The sequence below is a fragment of the Carettochelys insculpta genome, chromosome 9, assembly GCF_033958435.1.
Source record: "Carettochelys insculpta isolate YL-2023 chromosome 9, ASM3395843v1, whole genome shotgun sequence".
Classification (NCBI taxonomy): domain Eukaryota; kingdom Metazoa; phylum Chordata; order Testudines; family Carettochelyidae; genus Carettochelys; species Carettochelys insculpta.
Window position 1 is genome coordinate 55,214,687 of NC_134145.1, and position 22,840 is coordinate 55,237,526.

Genomic DNA, 22,840 nt, shown 5'->3' on the forward strand with positions numbered 1-22,840 from the left:
AATCAAGACTTCATTAGCAACACGATCAAAACACAGATACAGCATCATATTCCATAATGCACTGTACACAGTAAAAGGGGAGTTATCCAAAATACCGAGATCACATATAATTTCCTATTTAGATATGCATTGTTCATTGGTTGGCTTTTAGATGTTCTCCATTTATCAGAAAATAATCAGGAGGGTTTTTGTTTACCTTGCAGTTATAGTGTGGGGAACCACAAAGAAGTCCTTAAATTGCCACATGTGGCTCTGGAACTGCAGGTTGCAGACCCCTGGACTAAGGCCTCTAGTTAGAAAGAAGACCAAGGAAATTAAGATTATGGCAAATACCATATACTGATCAGATAAGTTACTCACCTGAACATAAAGTTCCCGAAGTTCATATTGAAATTTCTTGGGATCTGTGGTAATTGTCACTGGGCCAATTTCTGGGATGAAAAGAAAAAAAATGCAAATTGTGTAATGACAGTTAAGTAAAATCCCAATGATTATTATATATTATATATAATATAATTATATTGTACATTACATAGAATCAGTAATTTCAGACTCATACTATGACACGTTCAATCACTAAGACCTCATTGGGACTGTCCTTTGATGTGCTAAATTACCACTGGGCCCATCTTCCTGGCCTCAATTCTGTTCTGCTGAGCCAGGCCCTCAGGTCTCCTCTGAGAGCGACACAGAGCTAGGTTCCCAACCCTCTTCAGCGTAATACAGATGCTAAGATCAGATCAGGTCTGTAAGGCTCAGCTAAAGGGACTTGCCTCAACACTCAAATGCAGATACTCAGTGGGACCTGAACCCCACATAAATCCATATTACACTATGTAGTTTTATATGAAGTAAACTCACATTACTCATCCTTTTTCTTGGTGTAAAGAGAGACATGTCCAACTGCTTGCACCCTCCTCACCACGTAACAATTATTTACACTGGGTTTATTATTATACAAAAGTGATTTTATTAAGTATAAAAGGTAGAATTTAAGTAGTAATAAGAGAGAGTACGCAGAGCAAAGTTGGTAACTAAACCAAATAGAACATGCAAGCTGAGCTTAATACAGTAAGGAGACTAGTTATGGGTAACAGCTCACCCTCAAAGGGGTTCTAAAGAGTTTCTTTCACAAACTGAAGAGTCTCCCAATCTGTAGAGCCCTGAAAATCCACAGACATCCACTTTATATCTGTGAGTATCTGCAGCCATTGATGTGGATATCCACGGATCATTTTTGCAGATAATGGATACAAATTTTGTATCTGTGCAAGGTTCTACTAATCTGGACCGCATCTTTCCCCCAGTTTTGTCTCAGATGTTTCCAACTTTCTTGGGTGGGGTAGCCAGGTAGTCCATTGTTTCAGTTTGATTCCCCTCACAGTTACTCATGGAAAAATACATGGCTTATAATGAATCCCAGTCTCCAGTGACATGGCCTCTTGCCTCTACGAGAACCCAGTCTTTATACTTCCAGAGCTGACTCACATCAACAGGAAAGCTAAGCGCCATTGTCTCTTTGTAGCCCTTAAGTAGTATTAATGGCCCTCTCTTAGAATGACTACATTAATAACACAGGTTTACACTCCTTTTTTTTTATTTGATCTACAAAGAGGTTTTATGTATACAAATGTTAATCGTATTCATTAGATTATAACTTTTCCAATATCTTACATGAATTATTTTGCATAAACCATATTCTATATCATATCCATGGCTCATTTTTGCAGATAATGGATAGAAATTTTATATCTGTGCAGGGTTCTACTAATCTGGACCCCATCCTTCCTCCAGTTTAATCTCAGATGTTTCCAACAGTCTTGGGTGGTGTATCCAGGGGAGAACTGACCACCTAGGTTACCTCACTCCTCACCCTTGCATAGGATTTGCATAAGGTGGAGGTTCATTGTTCTAGTTACGTCATATTCTTAAGCACACTTTCATAAAGCTCTCTGCATATTAGACCTGGTACAGGATAGCCATTTAAATCAGTCTATGTTAAAGGAGAGTTGGGGATTATAAGCAACAGAGGGCTTCTGACTTACAGAGAAGGTGAGTCTGATATTAGGTTTGCCACTCTTCAGTAATTAAAACAACCTCTCAGGGTAGCCATGTTAGTCTGTAGCTTCACAAACAACAAGCAGTCCTCTAGCACACTGAAGACTGACAAATTCATTAGGTCATGAGCTTTTGTGGGTAAAACCTTCTTAAGTGGGTCTTCCCCACAAATGCTCATGACCTAATAAATATGTTAGTCTCTAAGGTGCTACAGAACTGCTTGTTATTTGTAAAAACAACTCTGTTAATCTTGTACAAATATTATTCTAGCTCCATGGGTCTTAAACACATACATATACACTGGTCTCTCTATGGATAGCCATCTCTCCTACATGCATATACTATTGTTCTCTTTTGCCCCATCATTGTATTACTCCTAGTAATTGTGAAGGGGAAAAATGTTAGTTGCACAAGAATTTAATATGCATTTGTTCCACATGTAGCTTGTGTGTCTAAGCATTACAGACCAAAAACATTTAGCCACAGCACAGATCACCAAGCTTCTCCAATTAGTCTTACAAAAACGTGTCTTCAGACCCAAGCCTGACGGGCATCTCTCCTGGAGAAGGGAGAACACAGGCTCATACTTGTTCATACTCCCAAGTCTCTCAGATCAAGACTGCCAGAAGTGGCAACAACTAGAATCAATTCCACTTCCGGGGGTTTGTGGTGTAGGCACAGGTCCACTGACAACCAACCTGAGATTATCAAATTCAATTCAATTGGCCCTCAAACCACCAAGAAAAATAACTTTCTATAATCACAGGGCTATATTCATACTGGCAACACAGAGGTGAACATTTAAATATCACATTAGCACAGCCACAGCCACATATTTCCACTTATTGTCTTCAGAATCAACATCCAGTGTTCTTATAACAAAATGTTTCCCTGAGTGTCCACACTTCTCTCCCATGCTCACTATAAACTAGAGCTTGTTTACGTGGGGATATATAATAGCTACTCGTGATTAACTATTCCCAGTTAACTGCATGCGTGGATGCTGTTAGTCTAGAATAGCTAATCCACTTTAATTCACACCCAACCTTATTCTAGGTTACATTTCATGTGTCAAAAAGCCTTACATTAGTATTTAATATCCCTGTAATCATGATTTTTTTCCTTTCAAACCATCCAGACCATGCTTCACTTCACAGAACTTTCAGCAGCACACAAGGGTTTAACTGGTGGGGGGAGGGCCGTGTTTATGAATGCTTGCAGGAGCAACGTGTGGGGTGGAGGGTACGGATGGAGTCACTTGCATACACACGCTCCCACATGCACCCCCACACACACACTCACCGTCAGAACTGTGCCACTTCTGGTGAGTGCAGGAGTGGCCCTCCCTTGGAACAGCACACACCTAGAGTGGCACAAGCTTCCTAGCTTGTGCAGCTCTCAAACCACTCCACTCTATGGGAGGGGCGAGACTGCACCCACGGGCTTTCGGGAGAAGAGGCCAGTGAGAATGGAGCAGGGGATGAGGAAAGGGTAGAACAAAGATGGAAAGGTGGCAGGGCATGGGGAGAGCAGGGGCAGAGAGGAGGCAAGCAGGGGCACATGGCTGGTTCCCCTCTGGAATTCCCCCTCACCACTGAATGTTTGGCTCTGTGTAGTTTTTAACTTGGTTTACAAAGGTCATCAGAGCAATCGCACAAAATATTTCCTAACATTATGAATCATACTTGCCTTAAGAATATTAGTGTGGCTTTGAGTAGAGCCATTTACCCCTAAATACTCTTTGTTAAACTATTTAGCAAGTGACAATTTCATTAAAAACTGTTCATTTTCAAGAACACTGTGATCTTCTCTGAGTAAATCATTTCCCCTTTCCCACAGGGCAGCCACCTGTCCCATTTTTACCAGGACAGTACCTATGTAAGCTGTCTCACAGTCACCCAGACTTTCTTTTTTTAAATGGACAAATTGTCCCATATTTTACAGGGCTCCTGTCTCCAGGCTGCAGCTCCTGCTGTGGGGAAGCTCCACCATGGGGGCAGCTGCCCCATTGCCCAGCGACCCACAGCAGCAACCCCCGCTGCCTCATTTCCTGGCACCCCACACCTTGGGGAGGCAGCTCCCACTATGGAGAAGCTCTTCCGTGAGGTGGCTGTCCCATTCTCCAGCATGGCAGTTCCTGCTGCCAGGGACCCTGCTGCAGAACAGCCACTGGCATTCACTGCCTCTCCCCATTGGGTGACTGTGAAATCCTGATTCTCAGCACCCCAATACCAGGAGGCTGAAGAGCCCCCATCCTCAGCTCCCCCTCATAGGGAGGTGGTGGCACCCCCATCCCTAATGCCTCCCCATAGGGCTGCTGCTCCCATTGCCAAGGAGCCCTGCATGGGACAGCAGCCCCCCATCCCCCGAGGCCAGCGTCCCATATTTGCCATAGGGCAGTGTGGTCACCCTCCTTTCCCACCCTAATGCTGCCACAGATTCACTCACCAATTCATTTATCTTCTTTCTTTTTCTTCCTTTCAGACTTCTTTAAAAGCATATGCCTCATGAAGCTGTCTCCAAACTGCTTAAGCGGAGGTCTAGCCACTGAAAACCATTGCTCTCAATATATGCAATGTGTGGCTTTAATTTTGGGCTGTTAATTAATCATGGTTAACTCGTACAACTAACTCAAAAAATCACAATTAATTGCAGTTTTAATTGCATTGTTAAGTAACAGAGTACTGGTTAATTATAAATAATTTGCATAATTACACATTATTTCATGAGCTTTGTATATGAACAAGAATCCATAATACCAGCCCTGCTGTGTGTCATGGAAAGAAACAATTCCAGATTACTTTTGGCAATCATACAGCAGCTGCCCTCAGTAGCAGACTGTCTCTTTTGGACTCAGGAACAAGCTTTAAGCGGGGGCTGGGATGGGGAGGAATCACCAAGGTGATAGATGGCACGCATGGCTCAGATTTTGGATATCCCAACAAGAAAGGGGCATTTCTCCATGGTATTGCAAGTTTTTGTGGATCATTGGGGTCATTTTACTGATATCAGTGCAGTGTAGTCAGGGAAGGTGCATGACACATGCATCTTCATGAAAGTTGTCCTGTATAAAAAGCTACAAGCTTTCTTTCCAGAACAAAAGATACTAACGCAGAATGCTGAAATGCACATAATTAAATCGCTGCAAACCCACAGATATCCACTTTATAACCATAGCTCATTTTTGTGGTACAGATGCAGATGTGGATATAAATTTTGTATCTAGGACCCTGAAAATATGAGGATATTCGCTGGTATCCACAACTCATTTTTGCAGATAGAGATGCAGCTGTAGATACAAATTTTGCATCTGCACAGGGCTCTAGCCATAATAATCCTGTGAAACCCAGCCTACTCCTCACTCCCATGAATCCTTAAAGATTACCCTAGACAGCACCAATGAGTACTTCAGGTACAGAATGACAGTTGAATCGTTGGGCAGATTAAAGACTCGCTGGTGCTGCCTTTGTGGCAGGTTAGATCTCAAGGAGCAAAATATTCCCATGGTCATAGTGTCCTGCTGCACGTTGCATATTTGTGAAGTAGTCTGGCGAGAGGAATGGAGCATGGAAGCTGATTGTCTGGCACCTGATTTTAAGCAGGTAGATACCAGGATCATCAGGGAGGCACTGGCACAACAGGGAATTATTTGAATCAGGGAGGCTTTGAAGCACCATTTTGACAACTCTCAGCAGTAATGTGTCTTTATGTAATGCATTCTGTCATCCTCGGTTTACTTGCCTTCTGAAGTGATTTTGCTGATTGTTTCCTGTGTGTGATTTGTAGTCTGAAAAACGTGCCAGTTGCTACAGCATCAACTACTGTGTGTAGGATACAAATAAAGATTGACTTTCTTTCAGAGGGTACTTATCTTAAACAAGAATAAGCAACAGACAGAAAATGCTTTCTTGAAAGGGACAACACAATGAGAGGAGCTCTCTCTTGAGGAAGGCTCTCATGACTGTGTGTTAAGTCCAGCTATTGCTGGGAGACATGTCCAAAGGCTGAAGTGAACAGTGTACTACGATGGGTTACTGCAATGATACAAGGAATGTGTGGGTAGAGTCTGAGGATGGCATGGCAAGAAGTTCTGTATAGGCAGAGAAGGAAAGAGAAGCACACATGTTCTGCTGACACTGTAATTCGGATCTTCAATCCCTGTATGTGGTCACCATAATTTTTACCATCCACTCTTAGCCCTAGAAAATTTGCTCCATGTGGTTTCAGAGTGGGTGCCGATGCTGCTTGCCTGTGTGTGATTGCCAATCAGCACAAGGAACGTTTCCTACAGTGGGAGAAGAAAGAAAGCAGTTATGTAAAGGAACTTGCTGTGGAGGACTAGTGAGTACCTCCGGGAAAGTTTCCTATCGATCTTTCTGGACAGTTGCCATGAAATCTCAGTATACATTAAAAATCTTTCCTGCAGGAGCCTCACTGCACAGAAGAATGAGAAGCAGATGAAAATGCACCTAGTCTTGTACATTTCTATCCCTTAGCCCACTTCTAGCTTACCACAAAGCAAAGGACTGCTCTCCCTCTCAAAACCAAGCAGTATGAGCTCAAAATGAGTTCTTACCAGAGCTCCCTGCTCATGAGCCAGAGGAAGAGTGCCTGCACTGAAAATTCAGGGGTGAAGAAGAGGTCCTGGACAGTACCAGACCCTATTGCCTTTGTCCTTGAGGTTCAGTCAGTGAACTTATGTCTCCAGCTCCCCAAAGTATCCACGAGTTTCTGGCAGGGAAGATGGGGGTCATCAGCTAACTTAGTTCCCTCTAAGCTGTGTGGCTGCTCAGCAGCCTATTGAGTGTGATGCAGGCACTCAGGACTGTGGCAGGGAGAAATGGCTCTCCCTGACCCCTGGACCTGTCTTGGCAGGGAAAGGTACCTCTCTCTGCCAGCCCTGGACCATGCTACTTCCCAACTACACACGCACGCACACACACACACCAAAACTGATTACATATGAAAGAATGTTTCTTTAAAAGAAATGGTTGCATGTTATCAAATAAAGACTGAGATTCTGAAACTTGTAGAACCACAAAACTCATCTTAATACAACCAATATGGTGTTTGACCTGTTGCTTAGGGACAGGGTTAAACACCCTACATAAAACTGTCTGCCAGTGAGCTTGACAGCAATTAAGAATATTGATTATTTCTCTCCCAAAGAGAAGTCTCAAGAAAACACTCCTCAGTAAATAAACAGGAAAAATTCTCAGAAGTTAAGTGACAAATTGTTCATTTTGAAAGGTCTTAGTGTATTTAAAGGACTTGTCACATGCTGTCATCTGGCTGCCTGTTCACATGAGAGCGGGTCAGTGGTCACTCTGGGAAACCCTAAAATGACCCTGATTACACAAATAGCTCATAAATACTGCTGCTTCTACCACCTATGTAATAGCATTTGTAGTTTTGGCAAACACCAGTTCATCCACATACAATACAAAACATTTGTAAAGATTTGGCATGGAAGGCTGAATGTTCAAGAAAACTAGTAAAGAAATATGCAGTCTTTCTCCTTCTGGCCAACTAAGTACTAAACTCTTATCCTGAATGTTCCTTCCTCCAGGTTAGCATGGGGACACATTAGCAAAGGCAGCATCAGGGAAAAGTGACTACAATGCCCCGTTCTATGGTAATTATTCAATAGATTTGTCGAAATGAAACCTGAGTTAGTTCAAGAACAGGACCTAAGACATTAAACTAACCAGGAGAAACAATTATGGAAGGCAGGTGACCTATACTGACTTCCTGTCCACAGCATGCCACTGCATTATAATACTTACTAGCTCAAATTCTGACTTGCACTGGCACAAATATGAAGTAATTCAACACAGCAGGGTTTTGCCAGAGTTACATCGATGTAAGACAAAGCAAACTTTAGCCCTATGTGCTTTAAAAGTACTCTCCATCTCCACGCACATTTAACCACTTTTTTTCCTAGCTAATATATGACTCATGAAGGAAATACAAGTTTTCCACCCCACAATATAGTGCTTTCCTTTAGTTTAGATGGTCTTAAGATTAAAATAAGTCACATGAATTTATTCAATTTCTTATCAGTTCTTACTGCATAGTGTAAGGCTGTTTTACTTTAAATTGTAGTCAGATGCTGAAATGTTACTTTTGAAAGAAATGTTTAAGACATCATTGAGCATATTTAGAAAATATTCATTTTTTGAAAATGAAAATATATACAATGCAAAGCAGAATAAAACAATGCATATACCATGAAAACCGTACAGCCTTGTTAGATAACAACTACTCTTTGATCACCTGTATAATTTCACTCAACTTCTTACTTAGGAAACTGCAATTAGTAAGCAACTGATTTTTGTTATTTTCACTCTAGAGTGTATCTTATGCTTGTCCTTTCAATTACTGTGAAAGCCATAAATCAGAACTCGAGAGTAAGGCCAAAATGTGCAAATGTGAGTGCCTACAATTAGCTACATAAATCTATATTTTGTCAGGTAACGGGGTCTTTGTTTTCATGCATGTTGAGCAACCATGATTCCTATGGGGGCCTTGGAGTGCTTGGCTCAGGAAAAATCAGGGTACTTGCTTAGGGGAAGACTTTCAAAGGCACAAGGTAACCATGCGTATAAACGTTGGTATAAAGTTCATTATATTGGAAAAATCCTACAGATGGTAATGAGCTAAAAATCTGCCAAATACACCAATATGTAATAGGCTTTCGGAATGGTCTTCAAAAGGGAAGAAGTTACTCACCCTGTTTACGGGGAATTCTCCACTAGCCAGCTACTCCAGATTTGAGGGCTACAGCCCCTGCCTTCACTTGAAATATGACTCATTCCCCCTCCCATCCCACTCCACATCCAAGAATCTTTTCCTGTTAATCCAAATTCTAGCAGGTAGAGGTAGGGTCAGTTGTGAACAATGCAAAATTGCATGTGGAGCCTCATGTGAAAGCAGTGAAGAATCATAGGAAGAGTTTCCTTCTGCTAAGACTGAACTAGTAACTTTATTAGAACAAGAAAAATAATATTATACCTCAAACTTCTCTCTCTGATTCACTGTAGAGCTTCTGCCTTGAGCCTTCCCATATCCCTTGTAAGCAGCTAGTAGCTACAGATTTGAAGAACCAGTGCACATCTATCCTTTCATACCTCAGCAAAGGTATGAGTGGCTTATTCTTGGGGAACATGTGAGGAGCAACCTTAAATATCCAGGATAGAATTGGGCCCTATGTTCTGACACTTCACCCAACCACTTTTGCAGTAAGTGCAAATGGAAGACTTTCTTTTGTGATATTTTCTCTGTCAAAAGAAATTGATAACTACACTGGGGAGGAAGAGTAGGCAAATATCTTCAGCCCAAAAACTCTCCACCAGAGGCCCCTTTAATCTATTTGCCCCAGATGCTCAAATGACTCCCCTAAGGATGGAGTTTGCAATGTTGGGTTTAACAGGCCAATGCTCAAATCACTGAGCTATCCCTCTCCTGTTTTAAATATATGGAGATACACATCACATAGAACTCAAAGGGACCTCAGGAGGTCATCAAGTTCAGCCCCCTGCCCTCTTGCAAGACTAAGCACCATCCCTTTTTCAATCTATTTAAAAAATAGGCCCCAGAGAATGTAAGTGAAGGGAGTACTCATAATCACCATCCAGGAAGAACAATTTTTAGGCCTGATTCTGCAAGATGGTCAGCTTTCTTAGCTCCTACAGAAGTCAATAAAAGTTGTGGGTGCCCTACCCTTCAAAGGTAGCAACAAGCACTTTACTGAAAAGGCTTAACAGTATCTCTACCAAGTAAAAGCCAATGTGACACATGCTCCACTGGAATCTTTACACATACAAGCAATGATTCATTTCACCTGTAGCTCAGTAAATACTCCTAACAACCAACAATTACTCCTGTGGGCTCTGATCTAAAACCCATTCAGTGAAAAGATTCTTGTAATGACCTCAGTGGCACTGGATTGAGTCTTTGCTGCTGAGTGGCTCAGTAGTAGAAAGATTTCATAAACTATTAAAATATCTTCCTATATAATATCCTTGAATGACTCAGATGCACTTGGCTCACAGCCTTTGGCCTGGGTTTAATTATATGGATTTCAGAAAAGCCCCAGAATTGCAATGAACAACATTTATAACATTATTTCACTGGAAGCAGCATGGGGGAGGAGAGAGATGTGGGGGTTTTTTCCAACTGCAGTAAATTTTTTACTATTTTCAGCCTTATGTAAGGCTAAGAAACAATGACTTTAAATTGCAAAATTCATTTAACTGAAGAAGGGTAATAATTGGAGATTAGTTTAATGAAGTGTGACTGGATACAGAGCTTTTCACCTCCAAATTGATAAAATCAGATATAAGAGAGTAACAACTTTCCAAGAGTATTTGGTGACCTAAGCCACATAGGTTGGTGGCCTCCACCCAGTCCTTACTGCATAGTATCATAGCCCAGTTACCAACCTCATTGGCACCTGCATTCCAGTTTTGGGACAGAGACCAAGATATAAATAAGCCCATAAGCTGAACTGCCCTCTCATGACTAGAGGTGGCCCCCACAGACCAAATCTGAGACCCATTGACAAGGCAGTGGGTAAATAAGTTGCATTTCTGCATTTCAGAGTCTCATGGAATCTACAGAAAGAAGATTTCCGTGTGTGTGCATTAATCTGGTAACCTTCAAAAGCAGTGCATTCATTTTCCTAGTAAGCATATGAGAGAATACACAGGAAGGTTTTAGAAAGACATCAAATTATGCATTAGTAAAGGACACAACCACCCATGTAACACTGAAAGATAATAAAGCAACACAAACACTAATGACATCATGTGACACCACAGAACAGTGCAAAATCTTTTAGGCTGGGATTTTGAACAGGAGACTAATGGAGTTTTGTACCAGCTCGAATTGAGATTCAGTAGGAGCCGGTCATTTAACTCCCTTTAAGCATACTTGAAAATCCCAGCCTCCTTAACGACTCCTTGCTTAATATTTTTCTTGTGCACATGTAGAACTTTACCTCAAGGCTTCAGCTTTGAAAAAAAAAAACAGAACAAAACCAAAAATTGTTCAAAACTCTTGTAAAACAAAATATAGCATGAAAATCTGCAAAATTCTTGATGGACAATAATCGATAAGGAACCTCTGTCCAATGTAACTAGTGTTGAATTTAGTTGGTGGGAGCAAAACAGCTAATGTATATTAAATAAATGAAATAAGGGACACTAACAAAGCATGTGTTCATTAATCCCAAGGGAGAACTGCCTACATGAATTTACTATATTACATACTCTGATATTTGCTCAGACTAGACAGATCTACTCCACCTCTATTTGGGGTTGTGCAAAATATAGTTATAATCACATCATAAATTCTCTTTTCTCTCAGTTGGACAACTCTAATAACGAGTGCTTTAGTCTTCTTGGTGCCTCTAATTTGAAGGACATAATACAGTACCCAGTATGGAGTCAGAGTTACTAGCTGAGATTTAAACTAATGAAATAAGGTTTAAATTAAATAAGCTTTAAGGTTCAACTCTAGTTCCAAGAAAAATATCCCACTTAGAAGCACATCCTCTCTGGTACACAGAAAACTTATCATTATTGGCAAACACGGAATGCTGCAGGCCAAGAACCTTGACTCCATGTGGTTGAAAACTAAAGCCGTGCCAGTGGGCATTAAATGTCTCAAATGTTTAAGAGCAGTGTCTCCCAAACTTAACACATTCGCATACCCCTTTTCAGCCTTGTCGGCGCACCCCATCTCCCAGTGCCATCTGTCCCAGTGCCTATCTCCTGATTTTTAGTAATTTGTTTTCTGCCGCATGCCCCTTGAAACCCTTTTGTGTACCATCAGCGTACACGTACCACACTCTGGGAAACTCTGTTTTAGAAGACTAATGTGAGACAAGTTTTTTTTGTGGGAGGAAACAAATGAATTTTCAGACTCTGAAATCAGAGAGTGACCCACCTTCCAATCTCTTCACTTGAGCCTTTTGAACTGCCCTATAGGTCTGTTCTCGGTAAGAAGTCCAGCAGCATAATTTCTGAAATGACTTTGATAGATTCCATTCAGTTCTCAGCAGACAACTGCCATAGTTGGCAACTCTGCATAAGTCCCACAAGAGAGACTATGTTGATCCACAAAGAGCGCATGAGTTTCTCATTTCCACATGATCCCCCAAGGTCAGCACTGAGCCATGCTTGTGAGGCATTTTGGGAAGTTCTGACTAGTGATTCCCTGTACTGCACCTCTTCTATGCATAGAGGATTTCAAGGTTGTTAACCTACCACTTTCCAAAAGTGCAGACGTTCATACACTATTTATAATTTCCAGAAAAAGTACCAATAAAGTAAAAATGCCTTTATTTACTCTATAGCAAGCAAGCTTTGCCTGACTAATTGGTTTCCTTCAACCTAAATGATAAACAACCAATAAGAAATACAGCTACTGCTTCCCTATTGTACTGAGTAAGTAGCGTGCAACAAAAACAAACTATTGAACAGATCTATATTTCTAACACATACTGAGCTTCTGAAATGTTCATCAGATTATTTTTCAGTTTTGTTTTTTTCCCTGTTAATGGCAATCTTTTTGCAACCCAGGAACAAAATTTTACACGGTTCTTTATCCATGGTGAACTATACCTCAGTCCAAAGCAGCTCTTTCCTCTTTTGTTGTGTGTATACTGGCAATGCTTTTTCAACACTTGTAATGGTGCTGGAGGACGAAATAATGCTTAAGAAGAAGAGAGGATTAAATCTGGCTACCAACTGTGCACTGCTATTTTGGGACAGTCTGAATATTTTATTCTTTTAATGTTAACTCAAACAAGACTGGAAATTGTTTTAAAATTCAAAACTTAAAGTAGGTAATATTACATTAACAAATTAATGTCCTATACCGTTAACATTCAGGAAAGATTCTCTTTCCTTTCCTGCCAGGGATTTTGGACAATCATACTAGTCCCTGAAGAATGCATCTCTGGGCCAATATATGGGAATAAGAGGCTCTACGTACTGGAATTTCTTGATATTCCAAGTCACTGTCCTGGGGCAATGTTCTCCCTGCTGGTGCATTAATAAAGGTATGTCAAGACTGGTTCTGTGTGTGGGCCTCCTTGTTGCATTTGGAATATCACTGATCAAAGGATGATTATTTAAAAAAAAATCAATTACTTTAGAGTAACAGCTAACTTCTTCTTTAAAGAATAACCGTGGAATGGCTAGGCCTTAACTTTCAAACTTACAGCCCATGGGCCACCTACGCCCAAGCAGTTCCACAACCCAGCCTGTGTGCGACTGACAGCACATGAGTCCCTGGAGCCTGGGAGAATCGGGGGCAGGGGAGGGGACTGTCCATATTCTTCCCCCAAACCCAGCCACTGCTCTGCCCCCACCCCCTCTCTTCTCACCACTGCTCTACCTTCTCCGGCCCACAGCACACATTGTACCCTTTGCCTCAAGCCCCCTTCCCTGAGGGATGTGGCTTTGGGGGTAACTGGGGGGGAACATGGCATGGGGCATCAGCAGAGGTCGGGACCCCACTCCCCACATACTCAGCATGGCAGTGGGAGCCATGAGGCTGCGGAGAAAAGCGGCACTGGTGCGGCCAGAAACAGGGTGACCAGGCTGGCCTGGGAGGTGGTGGTGGAGAGGAGAAGAGCCTGCGGAATCAGTCCACTTCCCTGCAACTCCCTCTGCCACTGAGAGTGCAAGGGGCCCAACCATTGCAGCTTGCCCCAGCATGTTTAAGTCCCCATAGGCTAACCAGAGTATGGGGGACTGTCCCATCCGTAGGACAGTTGGGGCAGTGGCTGTGGGGCTCCCTAAACCACAGGACCCAAAGTAACCTCCCCTGGACCTCAGGGATGTAGCTAGCAGCCAGTAGCCACTCTAGCCTCACTTCACTACTGGTGGTGGTAGGCCTTGGAAGGGTTTAAATCACGCAGAGGCAGCAGGTGGGCCTAGGGGAGGTGCGGGGTGTGAAAGTATGTGGGCTGTGGTAGGCAGGAGCAGGAAACACACTGTAGGGGAGAAAAAAATGTGTCACGACCCTGCCCTCCCCCACTAGCCCTGTCTGCTAAGAGGCTTTGAGGACAGGCACTGGCCCTAAGGTAAGAAGAGTTTGAGACCCCTGGGCTGGACATTTTCAAATCAATGAAACTTTTTGAATGTGCCCACAGCATGCAATAAAGAATTGCAAAAACAGGTGACTTATTCTAAAACCCCAGTTAACAAAACTTCCTGAAAGACACTGAGTCTTGGACATGCTCAGTCAATACTACACAAGATAGAGACAAAACAGCATGCCCAACAACAGCTCAGTGTTCTCAGGGTTCTGCTACTTAAGGACAACTGACAAGTGACTAACATTTGAGAACATCCTAGATACATCACAAAACACTCATACTTGTCGTTTCTCAGGTTTGGTCTTCATTGCAGAGTTAAGAAATCTACACTCAAATTATTCCACTGGAGTTAGCCTGGTTCTACTTGCTGTGTCCACACTGGCACTGTACTTTCTTATATGTGGCACTAAGATTTCAGGGGACACATCCCATGAGTCTTAGCAAAATAGTCAACTGATAGGTTCTGTTAATTCTTTCTCATGGAATAGTGGACAAAATCATCTGCCCTTCTTGGGCACAGGAGGGAAACAACAGAAATACATTGGATGAATGGCATTTCAATGGCCCCAACCTGCACACACACTGCGCAGTGGTTGTGTTAGCAGCTTGTGAGTTGTGTTCATCTGAGCTTTAATCTAAACCCAGTCAACTAACGTTAAAAGTAACTCAGTACAGTGATGAGGGTGTGGTGTGTGGACAAGGGTGTTGTCTTAACACTACTCAGGTTTGAACTCAAGTTCACTTTGCAGTAAAGACAATCTCTCAGAGAACAGGACATTGATATGTGACAGGCACATGGGAGAGCAGTCCTTGGTCATGCATGAGCTGCCCTGCCTACCATCAGTTGCAACAACAGAGCTGCTTGATGTTTCCCCTTCAGAATCTCTGAACACTTCACAAAAGATTGACAAGGATGTGCCCAGGTATTAGAGACATTCTTAGCTTTCAAGGATACAAGGACTCTAGTTCCAAGCTATGCTTACGTCAGTAGTTTGTGACTTGTTTTAGCCTTTTATATATCTTATATTATAAAAACTAAATTAAGAACTGTTTGGCGTACCATGTGTACATGTTAGTTGGTTGGTTGCTTGGGAGAGACAGATTTGGGAGGGGTAGGGTGGGCAGGTTAAATGATTGAGTTGAAAGGTGACAGGATAGTACTGCTGTATTTCACAAGGAGATCATATGCAGACACCAATTAATTTTAATGTCTATAGTTTCTTCCTCCCATTCCCCATGTAAGGGTGAGAAAACAAAAATAAAAATAATCTAAATGCACACCCAAAGCCACTCTATTTGAAAAACTGACCTGTGAAACATATTTGTTCTCTTGCCCCCAAATCAACCCAGAACTGATCAGGAGAACTAGTTTAGAGTAAAATAATGGATAAAAGTGAACAGTGAAGGCTTCTCTACATAGGGTAAAAATATGACCCTACAGGCATAATATTTTGACAACACTTTGTTAAAGTTCAATGGAGAACATTTAAGTGAGCAGCATTAGGGTCTACACTAGCCAATTACCATGCAATATAATACTGCACGGAGCTATTTTGGTGCCAGTAAGGCATAGTACACCACATCAGCACCTCAGCAGCCCAGCTGGGAGGCAAGGGGACCCCACCAGCCGGGATCTGGCTGGGGCACGGGCCCCACCAGCAGCTCCACGAGCCCCAGGGACCTGGCCAGGGCCAGGGCAACCCCAGCCGCCTCAGAGCTGGATGCCAGCCAGGGTGCAAATCTTGCCAGCAACTCCAGCCCCAGGATCCAGCCAGGGCTGGGAGCCAGCTGGGGTGCAAAACCCTACCAGCAGTTCCACTCCCAGGTACCTAGCAGGGCCAGAGAGGAATCCCAGCAGCCCTGGGGCTTGGAAGTTAGCTGTAGCGTGGAGCTCCACTGACTGTACCAGTCCCAGGGACCCTGGTGGAGTGGAAGGGGTAGGGAGTTGGTTGCATGATAGTTCCTCATTTTTCAGAAAAAAAGCACTGCTACTGCAAATTAGGAAAAAAAAAAAATCACACTCCAGTTGGGTGCTCTCCCTGTACAGACAATCTGTAATATTTTATTTATAAGCCTATCCGGCAAGTTACACCCTTCCAAAGAGTAGCAGAAGGGTAGCAGTAGCAGTAAGACACCTCCTCTGTAAACTGATGACCTGAGCCATTGCTTCCAAGTCACAATCTGGCCTTTTTATACTACCAAAGTATAGATAAGTTTGAAAAATAACATCCAAATCCAATATGAATTTTCTAAATACAGGCCTGCACCTACAAGATGTCAAGTGACTTCGGGTGGGAGTTGGCCTCTCAGTAGCACTTAGTATCTCAAGGGATCAAGCTCCACATGGACAGATAGATCAGTGGGGCTCACAGCCACCACAGGTCGCAGGGCAAGGTGGAAGCGGGGCCCAGCTCCACACCCTCGAAAGGGGTAGAACCAAGTTTGGAAAGGACAGGGCCAAGGGCAGTCAGCTGAGCAGAACTGGGGCCCCATCTCTCCCTCACAGCCACACAGTGCTGCAGAACAGCACTGTTGTGACAGTTCAAAGCTTCAGGCCCCTTTGAAATGCTGGGCCATGTACAACTGCCCCCTTCCCATCTTGTCAACAGACGCGGGCAGAATCCTCAACTAATGAGAGGAAAAGTAATTTCCTCACAATTTGCATGAGAGTCTAAAGTTCAATTCCAGAGTTACAAAGTAACGATGATCTCCATAAATGCCACAGGCAAAGATTTCTGGTGCTAGATTTGCCGGACTTGTATTAATTCACCTGAATAAATTCAAATGGAGAACACATTCATTTGTAAAATTTAGTTTACTTATATTTGGCAAACCTGTTTTTCAGGCATGCAGCTCCACTAGTAAGTGGCATTCAATAAACCGCTTTTCCATCTGTACTATACTCAAAAGGGTACAAAGCCCTGAAGAACAGAGTGCTCTGAATGGTGAGCATTCATTTTATGGTGGGGGGCAGGGAAGGCTGAATAACCTTAATGAGGAGGAGATGTTTTAGGTCAAAAGTAAGCACCCTGTGTCAGTTCAAATAAATCTGTTTCCAATTTTCTGCAAGTATTAGTCTGCAGTATCCTGGGGTTGAATGGCTGAACATACAAAGGAACAGCTATTCTAAAAATAGCCCTACAACTTTATTCATCTTCATCAACAGAGTCAGTGCCAAGAGATGATTCTTTTTAGTAAGAAAGCCATGAAAATATAAAAGAGTTAAACTGGATGTCTACATGGACATGAATTTATATTTAAGCTATTCTGTTAAAATAATTTCTTTATACCAACTGTTTGCCCTTATTATTATTAGCCTCTGCATAAAAAGAATCTGAAATAATGGAACAGCACAAAAGATTGCACTGAAATAGTTTAGATGTTGAAATAATACAACATTCTTAGAAAGTACAATAGACGGGCTAGTAAGAAGACTTGCTCTCCTGTTCACATCTAAAACTGAATCTGCTTGACTTATCTACCTACCTCTGAATACATTTAAATGTTTATAACAAGGCCTTTATTGTAGTATCTGAGCACCTCATAAAATGTTAAAGGAATGGACGGGGACTATACATATGGAAATCATTTCAAAATCTGTTATTCAAAGCCTCCTCTGCAAACCCTGAAGCATGTACTTGACTGTTCTCATGAGTAATTCTGCTGAAATAAATGGGGCTGCTCAGCTGAGTAAAGTTACTCACATACTGCAGTGTTTGAAGGGTCAGGGCCTTATCAAATAGGCTTTTGGAGAAATCCTGCACATTTTACTCATGAGAATAAGCTCCATTTACCCCAAAGAAGTTACTCACATGTCTAAGGCAAGCATGATAGATCAATAAAGAAAGTCTTAATATATTTTTATTTCCTGACTCTGGGTGGGCAACTACAAGGGTTCTTTTTCTTCTCACGTACACCATTTTTACGACAGTGTAATTTCATTAACTCCAGTGGAATTACTCCAGATTTATACCAGTGAGAGCAGAACTGGTCCCTTAATGTTGGATCGATGCACTTAAAAGGAAATTAATGCATTTAAAAGGAAGAGGAAACAAATCTCATGACTGGACTATAAAATACATTAACAGTCTTTTTATAGTTACTTCCAAAATCTAGCTATATTGCTATACAGTTGCCCAATGCACAAATCTACAGTAATAGACACAAGTGGGCAAATTAATTTAGTTTTAAAAATTACTGTGCATCCCAATTTATTAATTGCTTTTAGTTTCATTAGTTTATTTTTCTCCAAGCTCAACTACACTCAGAGATACATGAAATTTGAACATCCCTGGATGGATTTTTACAATCTTTTTTAGCATCTACTACCGGCCCCTGCAGTTACATAAGGAAATATATATCTAGCTACCTGACTGTAGAATAGGTAGAACAGAAAGTTTATTAGTCAACAGGGATACAGCATAGTGCAGACTTGCCAGTACAGCAACCAGAAACAGTCAGTCTAGTCCATATTGGAGAGAAGCCCGAAGGGAGATCTCTCAACCTGGGGGCCTGCCTCCTTTTTTCCCCTCCAGCCTGAAGACTAACCCGCCTCCAACTGCCCTGTTCCAATCCAAATCAGCCGGGCACCAACTCCCTCATTTGTTCTGTTTCCTGGGGAACAACGATGTCACCTGGTTGCCTAGGTTACACTGAGCAGGGACTTCAATCACTTACATTGCTATTCAGCATTCTGAAACAGCCAATCACCTCACACACACACACACCACTTCATCATACTGACCTGTTGTGCAATAAAGTAGTTTTATATCTATATCTTCATTTGTTTGCTTAATCAGTCACCAACCTAAAAGGGATGCTTCAAGTATGCAATACCCTATCCAAACTAACTTAGTTGAAGTCTTTCCATTGACTTTAGTGGACTGGATGAGGCTGCTGGTCCTCAAAGTTTAGCTGTTTTAGAATTATCTATCCATCTACCCTAAAAACCTCCCATTTGTTGCTGAAGCAGAAAATCTTGCAGCTGGAGGACAGGAATTTTGTCTTATTTGCATAACTCCAAAATGGTTGAACATATTCTCCTAAAAACTTCCTAATCAATTAATCATTGGCTCAAAGGAATATAGAAAGAGGTTTCTTTTGGAAAATTACCAGAAAATGAAAACAGAAACTTATAATGAAAGTCACCTGGCAACCTCAAAATAACATTTCATGACAAAGCTAATTTGCAAGGAAATTTCAGGAATTTTTGCTTATAAGCAAACACAGATGCTGGCAAAAATTCAGCTTTCCAACACTTCACATACAGGCTGAGTCTACACTAGCAAGTTTTTCAGAAAAGCTGGCCCTTTTTTGAAAAAACACATGGAGCATCTATGCACAAAATGTGCTCTTTTGATCTGAAATGGAAAGAATACGGCCCTTTTTCTGGTGGCCCTCTTCCTCTCCCAGATGAGGAAGAGAGCCTTTTTTCTGGAACATTCTTTCTGAAAAGAACATGTGTAGACATGTGGGGGCCCTTTCTTTTTGAAAGAGCAATCCTCATGGCACTGGATTTTTTGATACCTGGGCCAGGGCTGTGTGGACGCTCTCTATCAAAAGAGTGGGTTAGTCTTTCGATCTGCTTTTTGGTGTGTGGCTGCAATCTTTCAAAAAAAAGTTTTTTCGAAAGCTTCCTTCTGGAAGGACTTCTTTTGGAGGATTGCTATACTGTAGGCACAGCCACTGTGTTTGCCAATCTTTTCAGGAAAGATGTAAAAAACTGAAATCAATTTTGAAGGAAAGCAAACTAAATCAAAAAGTTTTATTATTTTGAAACATGGCATCTGTGAGTTCAGCATTAACAAATTTATGTATTCACCATGTATATTTCTTATAAAATACTGTGAAACAAATCTTTCCACACTTCTCCAAATCCTCCTATAAATTATTGTTATGGAAGCAAACACTGGCCTTGAAAATATCTATATAGCAAGGTCATATCTAACACCACATTATGATGTATCCAATTAACATCCTGTGAGAATAGATATTTCCAAAAATGACAAAAACAATCAACAGTTTCCAGACAAGTTGTAATAAACTCCACACAAAACTTGTATTTGGTTTACTAAAACTTATTGTGTGATGAGGATTTTTTGTAAATGTCGTTCTTGCTTCTGATGTCAAAGAAAGCAGTGGTTAAAAGTGCTTAATGATTTCAATGGAAGAGGTTCAAGCCCTTCATTGTTAAATAAGAGAAGTTTCTGAAGGACTTCCATCCCCATCATTGAATGCCCACAGAAGTTCTGCTAAAAAAGACTGCTCAACATCCAGAGAGAAACGCAAATGATATGCTCCTTTCAACTAAGGGCCAAATTCTCTCCCTGGGTCTCAGATGAAATTGTTGAAGGAAGAGTTTGGCCCTGAGGCAATGAGTGGGTCTATAGGAACAGTCTATACAACGAATATACCCTGCTGAATGAGTAATGTGTAGGAAGGAATGGTTACAGCTCTTCATGGAGCAAGCACTAGCCTCTGATTCTAAGGGCACTACCACTTACTTGCCTTCTAGTGGGGTATTTTTTGCTGGCCAGCCCCAGTACCAAAAGCAAGGGGAAAAGGCTAAGAGAAATCAGTCTGACAGTCCCCTGAAACAATGGGAAGAGGCCAATGCTTCACATCAGCCTGATTGACAAGGCAGGCAGGTCAATGAGGGAGTCAGGAGGACAGGGAGAAGAGGGGACTGTCCTCGGAGATGGATTTGCCTGGGTCAGACACAGTGGGGCTTAGCTAAGGGGAGAGCATGGAGCTGAACTGAGCTGTACAGCAGAGCCAAGCCAGCCAGGGAGAGTCAGACAGTGCAGAGAGCCGAATATATATAAAAAATGCATATGGAGGTATGCATCTCATAGAGCTGGATGGACCTCAAGAGGTCATCTAGTCCAGTTCTCTGCCCACTTGGGAAGGCTAAGAACCACCCTGGGCATCTATTTGCCCCGATCTCTAAATAGCCTTCTCAAGAATTGAGCTCATAACCCTGGGTTTAGCAGGCCAATGCGCAAATCACTAAGCTACCCCCCTGTGCCCCTACTGATAGCAGAGATGCAGCCACACAGCCAGACAAGGCAGAAGACCAGGAGGCAGGGCAGAGCGACTAGTGCTGGACCAATGAGGAGGAGACACACGCTCCCACTTTTTAATTTTGAACATAGTTTTGGGGCATGAAGCAGTATTGCCCTCTCCAACTTGCAAACCTAGGAGGCCTAATGGCTGTATTGTCCCATCAAACTGCAAGCCACAGGCAGGTGTGAAGTGGTGCCACTGAGGCTGCACTCTGCAGTGGGGGAGCTGAAAATGGTGATCAGCTCCCCCGCTCAAAGTGCAGCTCCATAAGCACTGTTCCACACCTGTCTGAGGCTTGCCATTTGGGGCAGAGGGGGCAACACCACCCTGAGTCCCTTCCTGTCACATCTGGATGCCACCTCCCCAACACCATCCTTTCCTCAGGTACTGCTCTCAGCTGCCTCCTCTGCGCCCCTCTCTTGCTTTTTACTCAAGCTGGGTACCACCTCCTGTCCACCTCCCACTCCTGGACACAGTTCCACAGCTCAGCTCCTTTCCATCTCACCAGACACTGAGCCGGTCAGGTTTTCTTCCTCGCAGAATACGACTGCTGGGGTCCTGGCCCTTGTCCACTCCTCAACTCTCTCTCCATCTGCTTATCTCCTGGAGGCTGTTCCTGCCAGACATCTCTTTCCTTCTCCAATCTCAATCTTGCTCCTGCTCAGCTGTGGGAGAATGCAGCTGTACTGGGGAGAACTCCCTGAGTCTGGAGCCAAGGCGTAGGTGCACACACTGTTGAGATCCCTTTTCTACCCTCTCCACCACTTACTGCTGGCAGGTTGTCTTTACAATTTATGGGGCCCTGCAAAATGGAGACCAGGTGACTTCTGCTAGGTGTCTGGGATTTCCATCTTCCCTCCACAGCTTCTGCCCACGGCCTGGGGCTTCTCTCCTGTGTCCTCCTGGTGCAGCTTCTCACTTCCCCCCACCCCTGCTGTGCGGATTCTACCAGGACTTGCTGGCTTCCCTGAGGCCATAGCTTCCCTGGAGCCTGGAGCCTGGAGCTGCAGAGGCTGAGGGCTCCTCTCCACTCCCAGTCTGGAAGGAGGGAGCCATCAATTACCAGCCATCAGATGGCACAGAGGAACACTAGGTAGGGAGGGGAGGGAAAAGCCAGGCTTTTGAATGTGTCGAATTCTTTGAAATCGGAAGAAGTTTATCTGTCTGGGGTGTGTGGGAGGTGACCTGCGGATGGGTACTTTAAGGGAACTGCATAGTTTGGACTCTAATTGACCAATGAGGTAATACAGAAGCTGTTTTGTGCTGGATAGATGACTATAAATATTGGAATTACCCCCAGCTTCAGGGATTGGTCATCCCATTTCTTGCAGTGCACCTTAACTGAGTGACCTCAGCTGGCTCCCCTGGAATCCCTTTATCAAACCACAGTCATCTGAGAGGACAGTTCCCAGGCATGGACTTCCATGGTGGCAGGAATTGGGACAAAGAAGTTATCCATATTCAAATTGCAACTGACAGGAAACATTTATTTTTCATTCAGAATTACTGTGTTCTAATATTTCATCTCCGGCAAATGTTTGCATTTGACTCATTGAAAAGTTACATAGAAACAGAAGAAAGAAATTTTCTATTTCATAGGGAAAA

At 42.7% G+C, this 22,840-nt stretch overlaps 1 protein-coding gene across 3 annotated transcripts in view; it reads right to left on the reverse strand.

Moving 5' to 3' along the window:
- The window catches only part of HMCN1 (hemicentin 1), a 312,463-nt gene that overhangs the window by 253,876 nt on the left and 35,747 nt on the right, over positions 1-22,840 (reverse strand). For all 3 annotated transcript variants that reach the window (XM_075002181.1, XM_075002180.1, XM_075002179.1), the window contains exon 2: positions 361-431. In XM_075002181.1, coding sequence (XP_074858282.1) covers positions 361-431 — 71 coding nt within the window. The remainder of the gene's footprint in view (positions 1-360; positions 432-22,840) is intronic.